Raw genomic sequence first — 24298 nt, forward strand, 5'->3', positions numbered from 1 at the left:
AAATAAACATCAGGTCTTAAGCATTTGGAAAAATTTGACCTGATGTATACAGTAGGTTTTCTGAACCACCTAAACGTGGGTTTTCTGCCTGCAGATTTTTCTATTCCTATTTTATAGGACAAAAGAGAGATTCAATACCAATTTAACCAAGTGTCAACTAAAATAATTCAGATGCTGCATACTGTTTCTGAACATTATAGAAGAAAATTTACATTAAAATAAAAATGTTGATGATTAATCCTCCCCCTAGAGTTTTGAAAGCTATTGTGTAATCTTTTGTAAACTGTTTCATCTAATATAGCATCACTTTAATGTTAAAATGAGTCATCTGTCTTACTAATGTTGTCTGACGCTCCTGAAGACCATATCTCCAGTTGTTGTAAACCAGTAATGTCTTACCAAGTTACAGAAGTCCCTGTTGGAAAACTTCAGGAATTCTAAGCCAGAAAAATGGTTTGAGTCCAGGTTTGTTTTTCTTTTTTGTGGAAAAAATACACTGGGGAGGAAGGCAGAAGTTCACATTAGCTAGGATGAAAGCTGGTGTACCACATGAAGTGCTGTTATGTACCACAGTATGCTTTTTATATGTAACGGAAGTATGCTTGCTTTTGTCTAAAGAAATCTGTGTGGCAGAATATTTTGTACCATTGTGGCTGCGTACAAAGAACACATTTTGAGGGGTACACCCCATTTTGAGGGGTACACAGTAGTACAATTGTTTTCTAATTTGTGGTTAATATTTTAAAACACTTGTCTCTGTAATAAGTACAAAATAAAGAACTGTTGTGCAGACTTAGATTTTAGGATTATTTTACTGTCATTTTTAGCAAGAGATGAAAAGTAAAATTTATTTTGGCATGAGAACAAAGATTCAGTTGGAATAAATGCTTTGGGGTTCCTATGTGAATGGCGGAAGAACTTGCTATTAAAGGAGTTTGTATCAGAGTTAACCAGAATATAACTGACTTGTAATTACTGGTTTTGTTAACTGAGTTTTGTAATGAAATGGAGATTTCCTTTCTGACACTCAAAATAAATTGGAGGTTGCTAGAATTCATTAAATTCACTAATTGTTTAAATCAGTGCGTAACATTTAAGGTTTGCAGTGAAATCCTCTAACTATAACTGTCTTTTCACTCTAATTAAAACAGCAGTGGTATTAACTGGTTTAGATTCTAGAAAGGATCTTTAGATGAGGTGCAGTTTAAGGAATCTGCTGTAAAGTCAACTTTAATTTCTGCTGCTTCCACCTCTGTGCTGCATTCTGCCATCCGTGTGGTTGGTAATATGTTTTTTTTCGGTGCTACTAAAAACTAATTCACTACTGCAGTCAGTTAAAGTACTCTAGATGTGCTTAACCTAAATCCACTTCAATAAGCTGGATGATTGTGCAGCCTCACCATTGCTTGTACTGAACTGAGAAAGCAGCAGCCAAGAGGGAAGTGGAGCAGGCGGAGGAGCTGAGCAGGCATTGCTGCTGAAAGCAGCATCTCATGCAGCTGTAGCCTCTTCTGGCTTCTTGTAATGTCAAAACAAAACAAGAAAAATCTTACACTGAATAAAAGGATTTTTAGTAAACAAATTAATGCGAAGTTGCCTGGCACAGTAGAACAGAGTTCAATTCCATTCCTTTTCTTGAGTCCACTACTATCAATAGTGTAATTATTGCACTAATTGAAGCCCTATTTCAGTAACAAATGTCACACAGTGTTCTTTGAATAGCTTAATTTCTACCCTGTTTTTTTAAGAATTATTTCAGTGTATTGCCATACATTTGCCAGATCTGTTCTTGTCAGTTCATATTATATATGCACAGTTTCAGTACTGGCATATCTTAAAGAGTTTAGTTTCTAGCAGCTAGGTGATATGCACCTTAATCTAACCTAGGTTTGTATATCATAAAGTTTAGATCTTTAGCTTTCAGTTTAATATTTTGCAATTTAATTTGACCTTGGATAAAATACAATTCTGTTTGGCATAAAATACTTTCAGCGATGGAAGAACTGATTTTACTTAAAATGACCGAATTTCCTTTGGCTCCCACTTCTGCCATTAAAGTTCCATTTTCTGTTATGTTAAAATACAATGTATATTTCTGAACAAAATATTCCTTTAAGTAACTGTACAGATCATACACCTGGCAACTAGGGGAATTGCAGTATTGTGCTGAAAATGTTCACCAGTAGTTAAAATTCATCTGAAAATACTTTAGTACTGAAATATTTACAATAAATAGCAGAGGAAAGTATCCTGGTTTAGATCTTGTATATGGCATTGAAACCCACCAACATAAAGATCCCAGAGCACTAGAACAGGAGACATATAGAAGGGAATAACTGTACAGTCAACTTGCTTTATTGTACTCGGTAGGTTCATGATACCCGGAAATAAAATCATTAAGCACAGCAAATGCTGGTTTTTCATTTTAGTGTATGCTCTGGGGAATTTTGTAGGTGGTTCTGTGGTGTCAACCTTGGGGCTACTGTTGAAATATCAGGTGATCTAGAGAGTTCTGTAAATTCTGGAGAACTAGACTTCATGGTGTGCTCTGGTTTGTGGGTAATTGTGCATAGAATGTATGTTTGCATATCTTAGCTACTACTGTCTTTTGTGTTGCTTCCCTCCTTTTTCCCAACACCTACATTGGACATCTTGAAGACATGATTTGTAGTGATCTTAGATCTGATTTTTACAAGGAATATATTAGTCACTATCTCATTTTGTGCTCTACTCCCACTCCTTCCACAGTGTGATTGTATCTAGGAGATGAAGATATCAGTTGAAAAACTTCCCGGTGACTGAAATTTTCTACTTGAATTGTATAGTAATTAAATCTCATTGAAAATATTGTATAGTGTTGTATTCATTTTTCACTGGTTCCTTCAGTATAATTTTTTCACTCTCCTTCTCTTTTATACAGTTCTCAAGAGACAGAGTTTGTACAGCAGCCCTTTCAGTGCGGTCAATTATGCGAGCTCCTATAGTCCAAATACTAGTAGCCCCTACAGCAGTGGTTTCAACTCTCCCTCCTCAACACCAGTGAAATCTGCTTTAGTGAAACAGCTCATACCTCCTGGTACCTCAGGTGAGTGTGTGTATGAGTGTCTGTTCTTTCCTCTTACTTTAATAAATATGTGCTCAAATAGATTAAGTTTGCATTCAACTAGAATAAGAAGTACACCAAAAACCTGTTGGTCTTTTGCAGGATGTTTGCATTGTGCAGCATTAAAGCTTTTTAGGAAAGGTTTTTTTACAGACTTTTTGGCATGAGGTGCATTTAAATTTTTTTTTTCCTCTGGATGTCCAGGTCCCTAAGATCACTGATGCGTTTTAGCAGTTAGACCAAAAGATGTATTGTTAGTTCTGTAGAGTCCTAACATGCTTAAGCAACTTCTAGTATTGACTCTGTAATTGACTGGGATGTAAGTTCCATAGTAGATGTTTAGAGGTTAGGTGTTGGTAGCTGTAAACTCTCTACAACTACTGTATTTCATTTTAACTGAAAAATTTGCCATGCAATGAATCCATCAGAACCTCTGATATGTGAACAGTATAATCCAAGGAAGCAGCATGTGTTTAATTAAAGGCATTCCTTGGGGTTTTGCAGTCATCAGTGTAAACAGTAACTTCTGGCGATGTTTTCTACCTTTGTTCTGCACCGTAGACACTTTCTTTGCATCAGAAAAAAAATGATGGCTGGTACATATCTCTACTCTGAAGTCACAGTGTTGGCTTATTATATGTACTTCAACTCATGTTAGCTTACAGGGAAGATGAAGGAACATTGCAGTGATAATGCAGCTATTTGTAGGTCACTGTAGGTTGCTCTGCATTGTGTGCTACAACGCTGTATCTGCCAGCAGGACAGAGATGAAATGTGACTAGCAGTGGAGTGTCAGGCAGAAGGCAGCAAACAGCAATGGTATGTTGTAGTTTAGCAGGTGTGTAGCAAAGGTGTGTACATAGAACAGGTAGTATTTTCAGATAAACTGTATTTTAAGCATTCCAAATTGAATCAGTATTCATTGGATCAGCAAGTCCATATTGGCAGGAAAGATATAGTGGAACTGAAGTCTTACAGGATCATGAAAGCACACATGGAACAGGTATGCAATTGTTCTTTCTGTAAGACCTGTGTAAACTTCATAGCAATTGAAACTTGGTACAGGTACACCAGATTATATGTCATTCATTTGTTTAGCCACCATTATAATTGTTTTATAAAGTTGCTCATTTTTAGAAGGTAATGGCTAAGCTCTGCTTGTGTAAATTGTATTTTCAGCCTGAGTTTGCAATCATCTGTTTCAAATGGTCTGTCAGACTCAATGTCTCAGTCAGTCATCATCTGTGTTCACATTGGTGGTTCTTCTAGGAAAGGAAGTACAGCTTGCCTTTCTGCACCACCATCCCTCCACCCCTTTTTAACATTCCCTATTTTTTTTTTTTCTTTCTCTAGGTCATCTTAAAAGTTCAGCAGATAGAAATCCTCCACTAAGTCCACAGTCCTCTCTGGACAGTGAATTAAGTGCATCAGAGGTGGATGAAGACTCTATTGGGTCTAATTACAAGCTAAATGATGTTACAGATGTGCAAATTTTAGCACGAATGCAGGAAGAAAGTAAGTATTTTCCATCCTGAAAACAAAGTGGAGCAGTTGATAGTTGTTTTGTTTGTGTGTGTTTTTTTTTTTTTTTTTGTTGTGTTTTTTTTTTTTTAATTGAATAACTGCAATAATGCTTAGCAGCACTGGAAGAGGGGTGTAGTTTGTACTACAGATGCACAAATGTAGCTCTCCTGAGAAGGCTGACTGAGACCTCCTGCCTCCAGGATAAGGAAAGGATGCTACTGTGCAGGAGTGTTCTTTTGGAACAGCGGACAAAATAAATGCTAGAGAGAGTATGAATTTGTTGCATATGGTATATGATAAAATAATGGTTGTTAGACCTGCCAACAATCTTCTCAGGAGATACGTACCTTCCCAATGTAATCCAATCTTGTTGACATCAGTGCCTAAACCATTATTTAAATCACCAAAATGTAAAGTCAATATTGCAGAGAATAAAAAAAGCACCTGTGTAGATGTCCCTCTTTTATTATAGGTTTAGTTGAGACTTTTTGTCTTCTGATCCTTCTGAGTCTGGAGAAAGTAGTAGTAATTTCACTTGTCTATCATGGTGGTCTCTAGACTTCATTATTGCATACTTCTATCAGTGGAAAAGTAAAGTCAAACACACCACAAAGAAGCAAAAAAACCAAACCCCAATATATATATATTTTAGTAAATTATACACATATACTGCTCTACTAATATATTATATACACAAAAATACACAAATGTACACAGAAAATATAAACATTTTAAAAGGATGAGCTAAAGAGTAGATTAATTATATTTTAAAATATTGTTTTATTGGTATTACAAAATTTACTTCCTGTAGCTCAGTTTTGTGTACCTCCTGGGGCACCACACTTCAGAGACCACTGGTCTAACAACTCTATCCTCTCTAGGGGTAGCTTATCACATGGCTTCTGTTACATTTACTAATACATTGCAAGAGACGTTTTATTGTGGCTGCTAGAATTGTTACAGGACGTTACAGGATACCGAAATTAAGGTGTAGCCTGTGTTGCTAGTATCGAGCCTGGCAGAGGAGATGAACAAACACAGTACAGCTAAGTTGATGATTGCTGGAGTAGGAAAAATAATTAGCTTATCTAATTATTTCAAGACATTATCAGCTGGTAGATAACTTTTTTTTTAGTGCTAATCTGGAATTAATTTAATGCCTCAAATAAAAAGGAGTTAAGGTGAGCCAAATGTGATTTTGACGTAGATATTTCTATGCACCGTCTCCAGTTTGAACTGTTTGTGGGCTGGAAGGAAGTGAACAATGTTCTCATTGTTGCCAGGCCTCCGGCAAGAGTATGCAGCAACTGCTTCTCGGCGTAGTTCTGGTTCTTCTTGCAATTCTACAAGGCGAGGCACGTTCAGTGATCAGGAGCTTGATGCACAGAGTTTAGAAGATGAAGAAGATGGCACACATCACACAGTGCACCCTGCTGTCAGCAGGTTCTCACCATCACCCCGCAGTTCTCCCTGGCCTTCACCAAAACAATCTCCAAGGAATTCACCTCGCTCCCGATCGCCTGCTCGAAGCATAGAATACAGTAGGGTGTCACCCCAGCCTATGATTAGCCGTTTACAGCAACCTCGTCTTTCGCTTCAAGGCCATCCCACAGATTTGCAGACTAGCAATGTCAAAAGTGAAGGTAAAAAGCTCTGTCTCAAATTCATTATACAACTAATGTTTTAATAGTTCCTGTAAAGGATTTTGGTCAGCGTGCAGTGCTAAATCTATGTGCCTGTGTAACATCATGGTTTAATCTCGGAGTTATTAAAGAAAAAGCAGAGCAAGCAAAGCTTAAGTTCTGCTGAGGAATGCTTACAGTCAGATGAGCTGATAGGCTTATATTTATTTTAGATGTTACCCGGTCACTCTGGGTGTAATTGAGTTTCGTGGTGACAAAGTTCTATCTTTGGAAGGCAAATGCACTAAAATAAAGCAGAGCCCAAGAGAACTGTCATTCACCAGTAGGGTTAGGCCTTGCAGATGACAGAATAAAATGCAGAGAAAGTAACTGTGGTCAGGTAAGAATAACATGGCATTTTATGCCTGCAGGTGAGCTGAGAGATAGCAGAATGCTTTCTTCTGGTGCAGGACTCTGAATTTTTTGAGCAGGAACACAGCCTTAAAAATATTAGTACTTAAGTCACGCCTTTGTTGGATACGTTAGGTATCTCAAAGCTGTGCAAACCACTGCATAATAAAAAAAGCTTGCCAGTGAACTTGACACAATTATGCTATATTGGCATAGAACAAAATACCATATACTGATATGATTTTCTTTCTTGAGTGTACTTTTTCGTGACAGCAGACTGGCAGAAACTTATTTAATTGGGCTGAAATTTCACAAGCGTATTCCTATTCTTAGAAATGTAGTTGTTATCTGGCAAATAAAAATCTGAAGTTTTGAAATAATACACATTTGAATATTAAGAATTCACCGTATTTTTTCATCTTTCAGGTAAGCTGGATGCAAAGTGTCTGCAGTAGAGATGATGTTGAAATGCATTTTTAGAGAGTTGATTTTCTGTGTGGTTTTTTCTTTGTCCCCTAATAGAGCAAAGAGGTCTCTCCCACGTACAGAATTGCATTGACTAAGAAATTTGAGAATTTTAATCAGGAAAATCAGTGTGCTAGGCTAGAGCTTTTGGGGAAGGTGGCCCTGCAAATTCAATTAGCTATTCAAGAATATCTTTGGAAAGCTTAGCTTAAGTCTTATCTAGTAATAGTGGTTTAGGGAAGTTTCAAGTACATAGGAAAATGTACAACACAAAAGCTAATCAGTCATATTGTGACTTAGTTGAGAATTCCTTTCCTGTTCTTTTCTAGGATTTCAAGAAAGTCTTAATGCATGCTAGATGAGTTACAACAAAAATATCCCATGAGAGGCAAGGTACCGAATGCTGGTATCCCACATACCAGAGGGATCAAAATAGAGCGTGTGATCATGTGCTTCTGAAACACTTCCAACAAATTCTCTTGCAGTGGTTTTTGTGCAGTTGAATGTTGCTTGGATATTCAGAGTTCATACACCAGCAGCCAAAAGAACTTGTTTGGGTTTTTTTTTCCTTCTTTTGAATGGCTAGATCAATATTTAGTAGACAGGGTTCAACAATGTACCAACTGCAGTGCAAAGCAACGCAAACTACTAAGTACAGAAAGGACACTTGTAGGAATAACCCATATGAATATTTAGGCTATGAAGACTCCTTACTTTTGTTTTTATCTTTAGTGCTTGTGCATGGTTAGCATGCTTCTTTCCTGCATCCCTCTACAGAATCAGGTTGGCCACTCATCTCAGCAAGGCATCTGCAGTCCTCTGTCTGAAGTATGTCATCAACACAGCTCTGCGTGGGTTGGAGAGACACAGAATGTCATTAGACTTGGGAAATATTTAATGGCATCTTTTTGTATTCTGTGAGCAATGGTACAAATTTTAGAAGACCCTTGAAGAACCAGTATTAGCTGAATAGATAGTCGAGTCATATGTGAAAGATGAAGCGTAACTGGACCCTTCAATATTTTTGAATGCTGCATATGAAGACTTCCTTTCCTAGCGGGTGGTTGTTATTTGTTGTATGATGTGCTAATATAGGACTGGGTATTCCTAACAGTTGACTCAAAAAATTACTATGTTTTTTTTAGTCTTCAGGCAAGCATTCTATATTATAGCTTTCTAGGTAGAAGCTTCAAAAACTCTGCAAAACTGCAAATTAGGTTTGCAAATTCAATTTCCCTGACAGTAGAACAAAACCCAGAGAATGATAGTCCAGATATGTTTCGATTTCAAAACATGTTATGCTTGACTTTTTTCACCACAGGTGAAAAATGGAGGTTCTTGCTTTTTTATATAAATGTTTTGTATGCAGTAAATCTGAAAATAATATAGAACTTTAATTCAAGATAATGGAAGAATTGTAGTGTAACAAAATACACTTTTAAATTGCAGTGTAGTTTTATATGGGTAACATTTTGTGTCACTTAGACTTGTGGTTCATCCATGGGTTCATAACTTGAACATTGTCCAGCATCAGACTACATGTTGTGGTATCTTTGTGTTATTTTATACAGAAAAACTAAGGCGTAGTCTTCCAAACCTGTCCAGGACATCTAACATCCAAGCTGAGTCTGTGAAAAACAGCAGAAGTGACTCAAACTTCCAAGTGCCAAATGGGGGAATACCTCGCATTCAACCTCAGGCCTCAGCCAGTAAGTACCTTTAGTGACACTTCAGTGTATAAATCACAATAAAGTGATGGCATTTAGCTGTCTTTCATGGCAAAGAGAAACATTGCATGCTACACTGGAGATGCTAATCTTGATTTTTAATCATACCTGTGTGAGTTTGCTTTTTTGGTACTGGTTATATTCAAAGAATGTCTGATCGCTTATTCAAGGTATCATTCACAGTTTCGTAGAAGTACTGAAGTACTGTAAGGAGTATAAATACAATAGCTAGACATTTCAGAAACCATTTATTTTCTGTGATTAACAGAAGGTATAGTGCTCTGTGCTGTTGAATTTTATTTTCAGACTACAAAAATTTACTAGGCTATGAAAAGTCTTACCTGGATGTTTATTGCTTTTTTTACCTAGTGAAACCTGGTCTGAAAACATCCATGCAAATTTAACCCTTGTTTGCAGTTTCTTTTCTTCTGTTGTTTTGTCATCTGGAAATTATATATTCAGTTGCAGATCTTATTTACGTTAAGTGTTGGTTATTCCTTAGAAGAGGTTTGGATGAACCTGTGTCCCATGAAACAAACCAGCCCATTGCTGGACCAGGAGCTGCTAGTTTGTCAAAAAGTGAACTGCTGATAGGAGAATGATGCTAACATCACAAGTCTCTTGAAAATGGTGACCTTAAAGAAGCCAAAGCAAATGAAACTTAAATATTCAGTGCTTCTTTATATGTCAATATTGACAGTTCCTGAGCATTTTATTTTAAAGCAAGTTTCAGAATTTAATAACCTTGTGTGACATTTTCAAGAGAACACCACATTATGAATATTATTATTTGTAAAGCTTTAAACTATAAAAGTTGTATAATAAAAGTTGATCAGTAATCTAAATATTTGACAGGAAATATAAGATATTTGTGAATGAAACGTGTTGTTTGTTGTTTTTTAACCCATTGAACTGTAAAGGCACACTGGCATACCTGGTTGGCCTGGTTAAGTGGTCCTTTCAAAACAGTGTGTTATTGCAATAGTATTCAGGAATACCGATGATGCCAAAGACAGACAAAATTCGTGTCTTTGTAGTGACTCAGACCAGATATAAGGGTTGTGTGGACAGTCAGTCCCAGGTCTGTCATGCTGTAGCCAAATTAGTGTGACCTTGTGATTGTTCATACAGGTTACCCCAGCACCCTTTGATCTTGGCTCCCTTCTTCTGCTGTTCGCAAACACTCAGAAGGTGGGATTCACAACTGAAAGGGCCTCTCTGTAGTTCCAGTGCAGGACTGTTACCTGTTTGGTTGGCTTGTCAAACTATAAAGCACTCAGAGCAGTTGAGCAGCAGCCCTCCAGCTGTGTTATTTTTGTGATAGGAAGAATAATCAAATGACCTAAAAGAAAACAAAGGGGAAAAAAATATTAAAAAAAAGCTACAGATTTGGTGTTTTAAAATTGAGTGGACTGGGAAGGGAAGAGCACAGAGGACAGCGTAGTTGCCCAGAAGGCTATTTCCAATATTTAAAGTATATTCACAGTGAAACTTTACGAAAAGACCAGACAGCAGAAGTCTCAGTATTCAATACTTAGTGAATTATTCATTGCAGAAGCCAAAGTAGTTTGACTTACGTTTATACATACGTAATTTTTTTTCAACTTGTGGATGCATTGAGAATACCAGAAATTACTAGGTAAATTTGCTTGCCTTTTGTGGGAATCTTTCCCCAAATGTGAACCACCCTAGACCAACTTACATTTACATGTAAGTTAAATATCATTAATAAAGCCCAGATTTCTAGCTTTTACAGTTTCCCTGCTCTTACAGATGTTTGTCAGAGTCTTGCTATTGACAATCGTAAAACGGTTTGTGTATGAAGTCAATGAGTAAGTATCTTTGCTTAGTCTGGATTTGAAAATTTTCTGCAAAACTGTACATTGTATTACAAATTCCAGAATTGTGTCCTTTTTATTGTATACTTTTTGTTTTGTTGGTTTCATATTTTGTCACCTTGCACAAAGCACTGTTATATCGCAACTTTTTTTTTTTCCCTTGGCAATGACTTCTGGGTCTTGCAGTTTGAAGCTTCCTCATATACCTGCTAGTTTTGCATGAGCTTACCTTTGCAAGGATGCTGGCTTGCCACCCAAGGTCACTACTTTTCTCCTTGTCAAAGATCTGCTGTTTATAATTTACTTGCACATTTGCTGTGGCTGCAATACTGAACTTGCTATGGTTGCTGGCATTCAAAAATGAGTTAGGAATCCAGTAAGTTTCTGAAAAGACAATTGTGTTTACACAGGCTAAGTGTACACACTTGCTTAGTAGAGGTACTTGCTATGTTTAGAAGTACAACTGTGAAACCTAAAAACAATTTGCATTTTAATTTTTAGCTATAATGTGGTGAAAAATCCAAGTTCTTTTTGAGAAGAGATTGGATTGAGGGAATTAAATAGTAGTTGTAACTATTAGAATCTTCATTTACATCTGGTTCTCCATGCTGTTATGCAGAAAGTACTTTTTTATAGGAAAGCTATTAAATATTTCACCTTAAAAACTGGAAGATACAGTAATACTTGTGTTCTCTCTAACACTTTAGTGTTAGAATGATGGGGAGTCTCTGCAGTTGTGTCCTATGCCACATAGATTGTGCAGAGCTGTAGACCTTCTAGGGTTGAATTCCATATGGGAGCTCTGTGCTTTCTAGTGGGTTGTCTGTGATGCTTTTGTACTTATCTGGCACTATTAGCACGTGAATGTTAAATCTTTAAGCAGAGTGAAATATAAGATTTTTTTTCAGGACTAAGCTGTAAATTGTTCAAGCTATCAGTAAAGTAACTAGTCTGCTTGCCAAGATCCAGCTGCTTGGCATGTTCAGAGTTAAAGAAGAAAGTGTGTTTTGAGGAAGCAGTATTCCAGTTGGGGCGACCAGAAAACATAACTACCTGTATTCAGCATGCGCCATTTGTGACAGGGAGTGGAATAGCACCTGGAGCAAAGGAAGAGCAGCAAGTAGTGTGGATAAGCATGTGCCATACGCTCATCTCAAACTGCGCATTTCCTCAGTGTTGCCCAGACTGTACTGACTGAAGCTCTTCTCAGTGATTCAGTGCACAGAATTCTTCAGTTATTGAGTCTCTATTTACTGGAGTCTCCACTGAGAAGGAAGGAACCTGATATGTTTTTTTTTCAATCCTTGCCACATCATCCCACATCTCTGACTTGCAAGTAATGTAAATAATGATGGGGAAGAAACTTAGTGTTATATGCAGTAGCATATTTAAATCTAACTGAATGAATCAGGGCAAGCAAAATTCAAGAACAAAAATATGAAGGAAGCAGCTGTCCTTGGGTTTTGTGTGGTGTAACAAAAAGACCGATTCAGTAAAAAATGGTATAATGAAATACTTGAGAACAGAAACGCTCTGGCCAGCGGTCTGCCTCACTAAATTCCTAGGAATTCTGATCATTTTTAAACATCTTGCTGTGCTTAATTGACTGCTTATGAATATGCCTTAAAAGTTTATAGCAAGACCATGTGCCAGAAGTTGTAAGTATTCCATATTGCCACATGCTTTTTTGTACTAGATTTTAGTTGGTATAAAGAATAGATGGTTTTTAGTCTTAGTATTCACAGGCAGCATTTTATCATGTTTATAAACATTTTAATTCTTTTTTGCTGTTTGTTTGAAAATGACAGATTTTAGTGTCTATAGTAAGGCTAAAATGAACTGACCACCTAGTCTTACTTTCAGAATGAAGGTAAAACACAGATTGAACTTCATTTATAGTTCCCAAAATATTGTGCATTTTGCACTGACTGAGGGATAGGAAAGGTGATGGCATTTACTATATGCTATTAAGTTTAGAAAAGGATTAACTAATAATATTGTATTAGAATCCTAATTGCTCTTCCCCTGCCTTCTTCATAACAATATTCACCATTCAGTGATAGAACTACAGAATTTCCTTACTGAGGGGTCAAGATCTCTAAGCACAGCTGTTCCCCCATCTTTCTTCCTTCCCGCTGTGGAAATAAGCCTTGCTAGCACAATCAGTTCTATGCTGGTATAAAACTCCGTACGGGGATGTTTATTCATACATTATAATTTTAAGAAGCCTTTGTAGGCAAAGCTTTATTTCATTGGCTACTTTCATCTTCTCCCCCCTTTAAATATGCTGTGGTGAAAACACGCTGAGTCGATGCGTTCCTTCTGGCAATAGGTAATTCTCTCCTTGCCAAGGTTCTGCAGCTCTTGGAACGTTGGCTACTCTCCTGGTAACTGGTGGGTACTGAGGTCATTTCAAGGTAGTGCCAGCCCTTGAACATTACTAGAAAAAAGGCAAGACACAAGAGCAGTAAAGGACAATTTTTGTCATGCTGTCTACATGTTGACAGCTGATAATTCTAAGTGTTACATCTTTAAGTTTGTATACCTTTTGAGGGGGAAAAAAAACTTGGACATCTCTCAAAGTGGCTTATGTTTGCATAACTGAAAAATAAACTTTTTAATGAGGATCGCATTCAGATAAAGATTTATGCTTCTGTGTAGTGTTAGAATATTTTTTCGAAAACTCCTTAAAAGAAAAAGTTTATTCTTGCTAGGTCAAATATGACAGTTTAATTTTCATCGTTGTATCCAACTTGCGCTCACATTGCTGTAGCATGTCTGCTAGGTGCCTTGTTCTTCCTTTGGCATATTAATTTTTTTTGCCTTTCTGGGCTTTTTGCCCTGCAAGAAGCTTTTACTCTCACAGAATCTGCACGTTTTGCACTGCACACTTTCTGACACGCTCCTCTGTAACTTTGCCTTTAAGAGCAAGCACCATTTTAAAAACCCCATCACTTCCAGAGTCATAACAGCTTTTTTAGAGTGTTTTATTCACTCTGTTCCTTGATGCTTCAAAAGTGGATACAATTCTGAAATTCCCACTAAAGTTAGTTTTCTTCTCTTCGTAGACAAATATAACACTTCTTGTCTTTCAACAGCTCTGCAAAGGCAGAAACAATTGCCTCGTGCTGCCTTCAAAACCAAACAGTTTCTTCAAACTCCATCTACAAAAGGAGGTAATTAACTTAGAACCTCTTACCAAGCTCCAGCGAATCTCAGATAATTGTTCACTTGCATTAAATCTCACACATTCTAGATCAATAAAATTGCTGTTGCATGTTGATTAACCAATTGGTCCTTGCTGTGTTGAAGTATGTAACTTTTTTGTCTAAACATTAAAAATACATCCCTGCATCATGTAGGGAAAAAAATTATTAAATTGGATTTTGAGAGAAAATCCAAGAATTGGTGACTTCTAGCATTAATTGGGAAATCTGGATTAGAAAAGTAGACTCTTGAATCCACGTACCTGAGGGCTACATTTGGATAGGAATTTTTTTAAATTGTAAAACACAGTTTCTTAAAACTGCAACCAATTGAAAATATCATCCTTTGTGCTGGAAACTAATGAGTTTATCCTTCAAAAGATGAGCATAGAATGTTAACTTTTGTGCATACCTGCATGAGTGCTTACACTTCCTTTTTTCCTGTCAAAACTAGAGGATTAACCCCAACATACAGTCGATTTGCATTATTTTTCCTCAATGAATTAGAGGCTGTTGCATATAATATTCCAGTTTGCAAATGGCTGAAGTTGGCTTCTTCTTGAGAAGAAAATGCAATATGTTGAGGCTTTAATCCCGTTAGACAGGTTTTAACTGATTTGTATTTAATTCTGGCAGCCTTGTATGTGACAGTGCCTCAGTTTCACTACTTAAATAAAACAAGTTCACGATTTTGCTTTTAATCATAGTTAGTCCTGTTTATTAACAATCTAGAAGATCTCATTTTGAAGATCATATTTCACTTGAGACCAATCCATAATCTCTCTAGATGCCAGAAACCTTTAAGGATTGTAAGAGTCCTTCATGCAGATACTGGCGATAGCTGACAAAATGTGTGTGGTTCTCAATGGTTTAATGATGTTACTTCTTTGAGTCAGCTTTATTCCATGCAGAAAGTTTTAGCAAAGTATAGTGACCTTGAAACAGATTCACATGGCTTAATAGGAGGTCTCTAACAGTCTTCATAATATTCCATACCAAACGGAGAAAAGTTCTCTCTATGTTCTGCTTTGGCGTAACACCACTATCTCGATTCCTCTGCAAGGCTTTCCATGCTATCTTTTAAATTTTCACCTTCATCTGGGTGTCTGGAACACTCACTAGGTTGATGGCTGAGTCTGGAGCTGTGGAAATGTACAGAAAATTAACTTCTCTTTGAGTTTACATTATTTGTGACATTTTATTAAACCTTAGAGAATGAGGAATTGAGCATGTTGCACTGCCAGTTATGTATTCTGGTTTATAGTTGCTATCATTCCTCACTGCAAATGAGAACCCAGCATCTCCTTTTTGGCTATTTGCTGACTGTAGTCCTTAATGTGTTAATTTTGTTGCTTCTGATCTGAGGTTCTCACAAGTATAGAAGTGTTATACAGTAATAAATCAAGACTTCTGTTTAATAGAATAAACAGCTATGAGCAATGATTGGTTTTAGTTTCTTAAAATACTGTTCATTACTTAGCTTGACACCTTTCACACACAGACATTGGTGTGGTGTTTAACCATTTTGTGCAAAGCAGTTCAAAATACATTCAAATAACCACCTCTGTACCTCAGTGTAACAGATTTGTTAAGGCTTATACAGCAATCCAATATCAGTCAGATCATAGACTGGTTTGGGTCATCCAGTCCAACCCCCCTGCAATGGTCAGGAACATCTTCAACCAGATCAGATTGCTCAGAGCCCCATCCAGCCTGGTCTTGAATGTTTCCAGGGATAGGACATCTACCATCTCTGAGCAACCTGTGCCAGTGTTTCACCACCCTCGTAAAAAAAAATGTTCTTCATGTCTGGCCTGAATCTCTCCTCCTTTGGTTTAAAACCTTTGCCCCTTGTCTTCTTGTAACAGGCCCTGCTAAAAAGTCTGTCCCCATCTTTCTTACAAGCCCTTTTTAAGTACTGAAAGGCCACAATAACATCTCTCTGGAGCCTTTTCTTCTCCTGGCTGAACAACTCCAACTCTCTCAGCCTGTCCTCATAGCAGAGGTTTCCATTGCCCTGATCATTTTTGAAGTCCTCCTATGGACCTGTTGGAGAGGGTCCAGGTCTTTCCTGTACTGAGATGACAGAATAGTTTATTGATTCCCATCATTTTACTTCATCTGTTCTTTCATATCAGATGAATCTTTTCATCATGGTGGTTATGATTTAACAACTGCGTCAGAATTGATTGTGGTTTCAGGTCTGTGTGCAGCAGCTAGCCTTGGGGTGCCAGCCAGATGAGGTTGTAGCTTCCCAGCATCCTGCTTTGCCAGGTGGGGATCTCCTGCTCCCTGCCCACAATCCAGGACAGAATCCAGAGAGAGTGGGAAATATAAACGTTGTGACTGCACAGTGCCATTTATTTGTATTGTTGCTAGATGTTTTAAATGTATTTGGTTCTGGTTGTTTAGTTTCTAAGGAGATGGAGTTGCATGAAGTTAAGCACCACCCATACACATTTACATGTTTTTATTAAACATGGATCAAGTCAACACCGCACATGGGTATATAATCATCATTCTTTGACTAAGGCAGTACTTCAGTCTTTGCGATCCTGCCTTCCATATAGGCCAAGCTGAGTTTCATTAAATATCCAGAACTGCTCTAAGACAAAATTCTTTGTGTGTAGAGCAGAATTATTAGACAGTTTGCCAGAGATTGCATCATGTGGACTGCTTTGGAGATCACAGCATGTTGGAAGACAATTCATCCCTTTGTGTACAGGAATGAGTACAGCTCTCAGCCATGTCTGCAATGCTGTGCTGACAGGAAACGTTTTCTGAATTGACAGCTTGAGTTGGAAGCATGGTAAAATATGGTCAACAGAAAAGTAGAGCGAATCGAGAGGACTCATTTAGTGGATGCTGACTTTCACTGGCAATGTGACAAGCTTTCTTCAGTGACGGTTTTTCATTGCTTACGCTCTGTACTTAAAAATCTCCCTGTTGTGCTTATCAGAGTCCCAAGGCTATATAAAGTTTTCATGCACTGGCATTGCTCCGTTGGTCAGTTGCTAACCTGATGCTGTATTTCTGTTCCAGGCCAGTATTGTAATGACAAGTTTTCTGGGAAAAGCTCCCTGTGTTTACACTGTAGAATCACTTGAAAATTCTGTAGATTCAATTGCACCAGTGTTACAGGCAATGGTCGTATTGTAAAAACTTCTAATACGTAATCTTTCTGAGTCCTAGGAACACTTTGCTGCTCTTCTGTCTAGTCATTCTGCTGTTAACACTTTCCTTAACCTTGGCATCAAGCCAGAGGATGGATTTTTATTTTAAGGTTTTTTATTTATTCTCCTTGCTGTTTAGCAACTGTCATGTATTGTTGACATCTCTGCCACCTTTTTTGTCAGCTTTTCCCACGAGTGGCTTCATGCTGTGTTTGATATCATTGTCAGTGGAGAGGCCCTCTTGGATAATCCAGAAAGGAATCAAATCCACTTCACATCTGCAATGAAGCACATAATAATCTTCCTAGATAGCCTCTGTATGGAATGGCTTCAAAATGCAAACTGAAAACTACTACTCTTCCTCTGTACCCCATTTAGGTTGTCATGTTCCTGTCATTCATCTCTACTTTCACTCCTCACGCTCTTAGTGGATTTACCTTGTAAAATGATAATAAAAACTATGTGAAGGACCATCTTTTATGTACAACATCTAAGAAGACTCAACTTTGGTGTCTCTGTAAAAAAAAAAAAAAAAAGTGTTTTTAGTGGAGAAAAGAACAGTTCATGCAAATTCACTAAATGTAAATGCGGTTTTGTTTAATTTCCTGTCGATTGACCTACTTTATCAGCTTGAAAAGCTAGTGAAATTTCATTTAATCATTAAAATGATGGATTATTCTAAGTATTCCATTTAGTGATTCTATTATGCATATTTTGAAAATACTTCTTATATTCATGAAGAATTGTGCTTAAGGTTTGGTTTTATCAAAGAACTATTGAATATGCTTTTTGGCAGTATTTTTGCTGTGAGGATTAGTTGCCATTCACTGGTAGCTGTCTACTAATTCAGAAGTAATTCCTGAGTATATAATAAATAAGAACTCTTGCTGTTGTATTAATAGCATTGAGTAAAACAAATATATTGTAGAAAAAGAAATGGTTAGTGGAGTATATTTGTATGTGCATCTTGTTGCAGAGACAGTGTAAGTCTAAGACTCTAAATGGATTTTCATTAGCTTACTAATCTTTCCCAGAAAGGACTTGGTAAAGACCTATATTTTACATACTAACTCCAAATACAATTTTTAAAAATTCAGATATTAGCTCTACTGATAATTTAGATAATGTTTGTAAAAAGAGGAAGGCTATAAATTCCTATAGTTGTCTTGTGTAAGTTTCACAGCAGCACTTTACTCTCTTTTGTATTGTGGGTTGGCTGACCTTAGCCTTTTTTTTTCCCGTATCAGCCAATAAATCTGGGACATGACCATATCTTTAGGTGAATTCTAATTCAATGGATTTGGTTAAAAAGAAGAGCATAAAGGAAACATTAAGATGCTCAGTGCTGACATCGTCATCATTGAAAGCCAATATACACTTTAGATCTATTTAAAAACTGTCACACTAGGATCTTGTATCCTTCAGTGTGTTCTTTCAGGAATGGGAATTAGGTTACATGTTTCTGAAGCAGCTAAATTTCTTCTTAACAAATATGTTCTTTTTTTTTTTACTTGACTGATATAATTGTTAGAGCCATACTAGTATTATTTATAAATCCAGATAAGTATTTGTAGTAAGCAAATGAGGCATTAGAGTTATACTATCAAAAACACATGACAGGACATCTGAATTCCTGTTTCTCATTCCCGCTTGATTGGCTGTATTCATTATACATTCCATATTGTTTGAATTTTTACATAATCTCCTGTTTATAATTTCAGTCACAATGTAACTTAAGCTTGAAAGTAACTTCTGTATTTTATTTTCCAGTACCTTCTTCAAGCAAATTCCGCTCACCTGCAGCACCATCTCCCCTCGCTCTCCGACAACCAGTGAAAGCATTTAGTAACCACGGACCTGGTTCTGTTGCTTCTCCAGAAGCCGTGCAGCTGACACACAGTAGCTCTTCACCAGGGCTTCTTGCAGCCCCCAGTTCAGGCTTGCCAAGCCCTGCGAGCAGTATTAACAGTTCGACTCTTACCAGACCGGCAGGGACAGCAGGGATGAGGAGTGGTTTGCCCAGACCCAGTGCCCCTTCCACAGGGGGCATCCCAGTGCCTCGTAGCAAACTTGCACAGCCTGTTCGCAGGTGAGTATGTGACAAGCGGTCTTGGTTTGAAGTTTTCATAATGCGTTTTGTACTCTGTGTATATGTGCTGCTCCTTCCTGCAATTCTTACTTCAACCGCAAGGTCTTTAGAATGGAAATTGAGATCTACATTTGAACTATTTGCCTGTTTCCAAAATAGTTTTGAAGCAAAACTCAGAGAGCAGGTTCTTGAACTAAAGAGTGAAGGTGAAGGAGTGAAAGTGAAATGCATAAAAAAAAAAGATACTGAGCTAAGTAAATAAGGTGGCTTAGTCTGGGCTGAGAAAGCAGAAGCAATTTGTCTGCATGTGGTAAAAAGCTATCAAAATATAGCTGGCAAGTGAAAATTAATTTGTACAATTAAGTGACACATTCTGAAGTCAGAACTACTCTCCTTTTGTAATCCATAAGTCAGGCAGTGGTACCATGGTGAGAACACTTTCTTTCCTTGGGCAGCTACAAACTTGAGGAAGGAAGATGTGAGGACAGAGGAGGCATCCATAGCATTTTCTGAACATAATGTAAAAATCAATGCAGTAAACCCATGGGACGAAACAGAATTTTCAGCTCAAACATAACCTCTGTGCTAACACCCAGCTGTAGAAGTTGCTTAATGTCAGAGTGCTTTGGGAAACCACTACAAGAGAGACTCTTTATTAAGTGGAAAGGCTACATGCACAGTTGTCTTAAGGAGACTCAGAAGGACATGATGCATAATTTAGAATATGTGCTCTTAATGCCATGCTAATGTGGATTTGCACTGAACACGTCAAGCGGAAGCCAGCTGACATAAAGAAGCAGTTGTTTATGAGGAGTACTAAGAATTCCCTTAAACAGAAAGAATAAACAGCTGGTCCCCAGTACCAGAGAAAGATGAAACGGCCATAAATAGCAAAGTGGAGGAGTTCTGTTCTCTAGTGAGTACTGGGCAGGGCAATGACAAGTGACTGTCACAGCACTGACTGTTTTGCACTCTTGAGTCTGTCTGTAGGATGAACCTTTGTGTAATAAAAAGTAGTTGGTTTTAACAGGAAGCTTTTAATAATAGCAAAGTGAGGTTGTTCAGGTCACAACTTGTCTTACAGAAAAGCTTTTCACTACTTAAAGTTAGACAGCTGTTTTGTTTTAATTTGCACATGTAATGCAGTAGCTGTACTCAATGCAATAATGAAGTGTCTATGAACATCAAGATTTTCATGTAAGCAAAATGTAATACTTTAAACAAGGATTTCCCTGTTTATACATCATTGGGAAAAAAAAATGTTTGTTTTTAGATGGCAGCAGATTAAGTCTGTATTCTCACAGAATATAATAGCCAAAAGTTTTCTGTCTATTTTTGCAGACATTTTTCTGATGTGGTAATTGCCAAGATATAATGCGCAGAATCTGAAACTGAAAATATTTGAGTTTATGTTAAGTAGACTGTACTGCAGAGAAGTAAATGAATGAAACGTATATTTCAGTTTTTGTGAAATGTTTAAATTCTTATGTATTGTAGATGCAGACTTCAGCAGTTATGTATGAAACTGAAAAATAATCTCGTTTTATTTTAGATCGTTACCTGCTCCCAAAACCTATGGCAACGTGAAAGATGAGAGTTGGAAAGATGGCTGCTACTGAACTGCAAACCTTAATGCAAAGTTCCAGTGCTTACAGATGCTTCCTCCCCAGGCTAAAAGACAGCTTGATTATACAAACTGTTCAGATGTGACTTTTGGGATTTGTCAAAATTCCTGACCTCTCTGTCTCTAATTAGCACAAACTGGCAGAGATTATAAAGCAGCACTTTAATGACATCTAACATCAGATGTTTGGTGATCATACAATCACTTCTACATCAAATAGCTATCAGTTCTGTGTTTTTTTTTTTTTTTCTTGCTTGCTAAAAATGAATCAATATGAGCATTTATGAGAGTGGCCAATGTCTGGGCAAAAACCTAACGAATGCCAAAGAAATGCCCATCTTGAAAAACACCAAGTATAAAGTCAACTTAGATTGTCCAAAACTTCATTTTCAGCCTGTTTGAATTCAGCAGAAAGATTGATTGAATATGTACTATTGACACAAAACCGCGTTACTCAGAGCTAGTATTCTGATTGCAGACTGCTACAGTGCTAGTGAAACACGGCTTTGAACACTTGTCTGAGATTCTTATTTGGGAAAGTGGTACGTATGTCCTTCCGAGAGAATCAGAAGTTACTCTGGAAGATTAGGCAGATCAGCGAGTAGTAGCCATGGCTTTTATTAACATTAAAGGTTTGAATGTAGCACATTCAAATGCAATAGTATAGATTGCGTCTTTCCTACTACGATATATTGGCTTTACACACTCTTACATGTTTGATTGCAGAAAGGGCTCAGTGTCAGTTGTACAATCTTTCTAACCTTAAAGTTCCTGGCTCAGGAAAGATGGCCTTTGCTATTGTAGCCACATTTTTAACACACGCCTTGCTACTTGGGGAAAACTTTTTTCTTATAGCAGGTTTCCTTAAAAAAGAGCGAGCAAGTCATAATGCTAATTTGTTCTAATACCATACCACTATGCTTGCAGCCTGGAGCAACTGTAAATGCTGATAGTTACGGAGAAGGAAACACAACTATGCACTTGTAACATACAAATTTTAAGGTAATGAGTTGACTCTTGATGCCAAATGATATTCATTTAGGTGATGTTCCATGGTATGAGGGAGTTTCCTGTATCCTATTTTTTTACTTTCGTCCATTTCTTAAATTGGTTTATTTTAAATTGTAAATATTTTTACAGAATATATTGCCCATGTAAGTGTGATTAAATACGTACTTTGCCTTACATATGTGTATCTTACATTACTGGTAACAGAGTTTGAAACCTGCTGTGTCTGTTTACAAGCTATTAAATTCCTCTGGTGGCTTTGACTTATTCTAACACAGGTTGCTCAGAACAACTCATTCATATATTTAGCATTTGAACCATTGTTTTCTATTTTGGAAGACATCATGCAAACATTTGTAACTAAGTTGTATTGGGTGGGACTAGTTAAATGGAAGGGATTTTGTTTGAAGCTTTTTCAGTATTTTGGATGTACAGTTGAAGTAAGAGAACGTGAGTGGTATATCCTTTGTGCAATGACTGATGAACACTACAAGTTGGATTGGATGGTAGGTAGCCTTCAACCCCATTAGTATCTGAGTTTGGCACTGCTGGTGTATTTTGCTCCCACCACTAAGAGGATAACTAACCCTGAAATTCTAGCACTTGAATTTTAGGCCAGCATTAACATATTCCTGGACAAAAAGCCATGCAATACTACTTGACTTGGAAAAAGCCAAATACGAAGGAGTGAAGACAGATTTGCAGCTCTGGTTACTCATGCGAGCTTTGGGTTGGTGAATGACTTCACACTCCAGACCAAGATCTGTGCTGAGACTTTGAAGTCAGGGCATCAAATATACTGTAATTCAGTAAGATTTCAGCAGGGGTAAAGAAACCACCTTGCACCAGTAGACCAGTACATACCACTGATCCAGCCTTGTGTCATGTGCTGGCACAGATAATGGATGTCAGTATCTCATGTGAAGCAGAAGAGAGGACTAGATCAAACACACATATTTGCATTTAAGCTGGAATGTTAACATTTCAGCATTTTACAGAGCAATGCTGCAGTCTTCATTGAAAAAACAGGTGAATTTTAGTTGGTGAATTTTATCAAACACTCGACTGACTTCTAAATTTTGAAAGTCAGTTTAGATGATGACATTGGGGGGTTTACCATGGCTGCATCAAACTGTTGTGTACGTTTCCTTAAGTAATTCATCACTTGGGTAAGTTCAGCTTAAGTTTTATAAGGGTTCTTTTCTCTGCTGTTCTCCCCCTGAAATACAGCAAAGGACTTCCTGAAAGAGACGGACTGTCTGTTTACCAGAAAAGCCTTTGTGCATTACCAGTTTACTGATATCAGGAAATCATGGGGCTCTGTGTTTAGAGATTTTCTCCAGAAGTGTGGGAATATGGATTTGATAAACTAGTGCCTATGATTTACTTATGTTTGATATAGTAGTAAGGGGTTTATGAATGTGGATTACTTTTTGTGCCAACAGCTCGGAATTGTTGTATGTGTGTAGGCAGAAGGACTTGTTCTGCTTCCAAAGTTATTTAAGTTTTTTGTGTTTGAATGTTTTTGTAAGTGTTAAAAGTGTAAAAAAAAATATATAAAATATTCTTACCACAAAATACTTCCTGCATCATTTTTTAAATAAAAAATTGGGTTTAAAATACTTTAGACATTTAGAGGGTATTGTTATAGGGGTTTCTTTGTCTGGTTGGGTTGTTTCTCAAGAACTGCATTCACTTTTCTAGAAATTACCAGCATCATCTTCTGGTCTGGCCCTGTAATTCACGAACTGAACACAATGCTGTATTTGGGTGAAATCTCTGGCAGAGGTGGACTTGTGCTGTGCTTCTGCTCCAGGAGGATGATGCACCATTCGGAGTTATGTGAAAAACCATATTCTGAATTTCCACCCAGAGCAGTCTGTGTGTGCAAGTCCGAGTACTCAAGCTGCCTTTCATTTTTGCAGGATTTGTGCTGACTCCACCACATGAAACAGATTTTTTTATTTTGAAAATTTATGCAGAAAATTGAGCAGTATAAAAGTGTACCTGGTAAGCTGCCTTCAAGTTACGTATACGTTTTATCTAGTTCATCTATTAATTTCTCTATCTTTTGGCTTACATACAAGCAAGAAGTTTGTTTTGAACTTGGTAATTTTCTGTAATCTGTGTTTTTCTACAAAGCAAGGTATCTAATAGTAATGTGGATGCCATATTTTCCTAATCTTGGTATTAATAAAGTTAAACTAGGCTTACATCTGTTTGGTGGACACTTAACATTAAATCTGTTTAACAAAATTTAACCTCTGAGGCTTGCTACTAATTGTTTATCCCAGCACAGTCCCCTATTTTGTCATCAAGCCAGCAGACTAAAAGGTTTGCCTCCAGTTACTTGCCCCTAGTTAGCTGGCCTGCTTCTGTAGAGCTGGCTCACACCTACTGCTTTTAACGTGTGTCTGCTGCCTCTCCTCATCACTTTTGAGTTGTGCACAGCACAGTCTGCCCCACACCCCTCCAGGAAAACAGAGCAGTGTGGAAATGACAGGCAAT

The 24298-nt window shown here is 37.4% G+C and overlaps 1 protein-coding gene across 2 annotated transcripts in view; it reads left to right on the forward strand.

Moving 5' to 3' along the window:
* The window catches only part of SLAIN2 (SLAIN motif family member 2), a 37081-nt gene extending 13078 nt beyond the window's left edge, over window positions 1-24003 (forward strand). Inside the window, exons 3-9 of one of the 2 annotated variants that reach the window (XM_065837174.2) lie at window positions 2921-3085; window positions 4457-4618; window positions 5911-6270; window positions 8697-8834; window positions 13789-13866; window positions 18840-19158; window positions 20711-24003. In XM_065837174.2, coding sequence (XP_065693246.1) covers window positions 2921-3085; window positions 4457-4618; window positions 5911-6270; window positions 8697-8834; window positions 13789-13866; window positions 18840-19158; window positions 20711-20777 — 1289 coding nt within the window. In that variant the 3' untranslated portion in view covers window positions 20778-24003. The remainder of the gene's footprint in view (window positions 1-2920; window positions 3086-4456; window positions 4619-5910; window positions 6271-8696; window positions 8835-13788; window positions 13867-18839; window positions 19159-20710) is intronic. The other variant, XM_065837175.2, reaches the window with a different exon arrangement.
* The last annotated feature ends 295 nt before the right edge of the window (window positions 24004-24298 follow it).

Source organism: Patagioenas fasciata, chromosome 4, assembly GCF_037038585.1.
Source record: "Patagioenas fasciata isolate bPatFas1 chromosome 4, bPatFas1.hap1, whole genome shotgun sequence".
Taxonomy (NCBI): Eukaryota; Metazoa; Chordata; class Aves; order Columbiformes; family Columbidae; genus Patagioenas; species Patagioenas fasciata.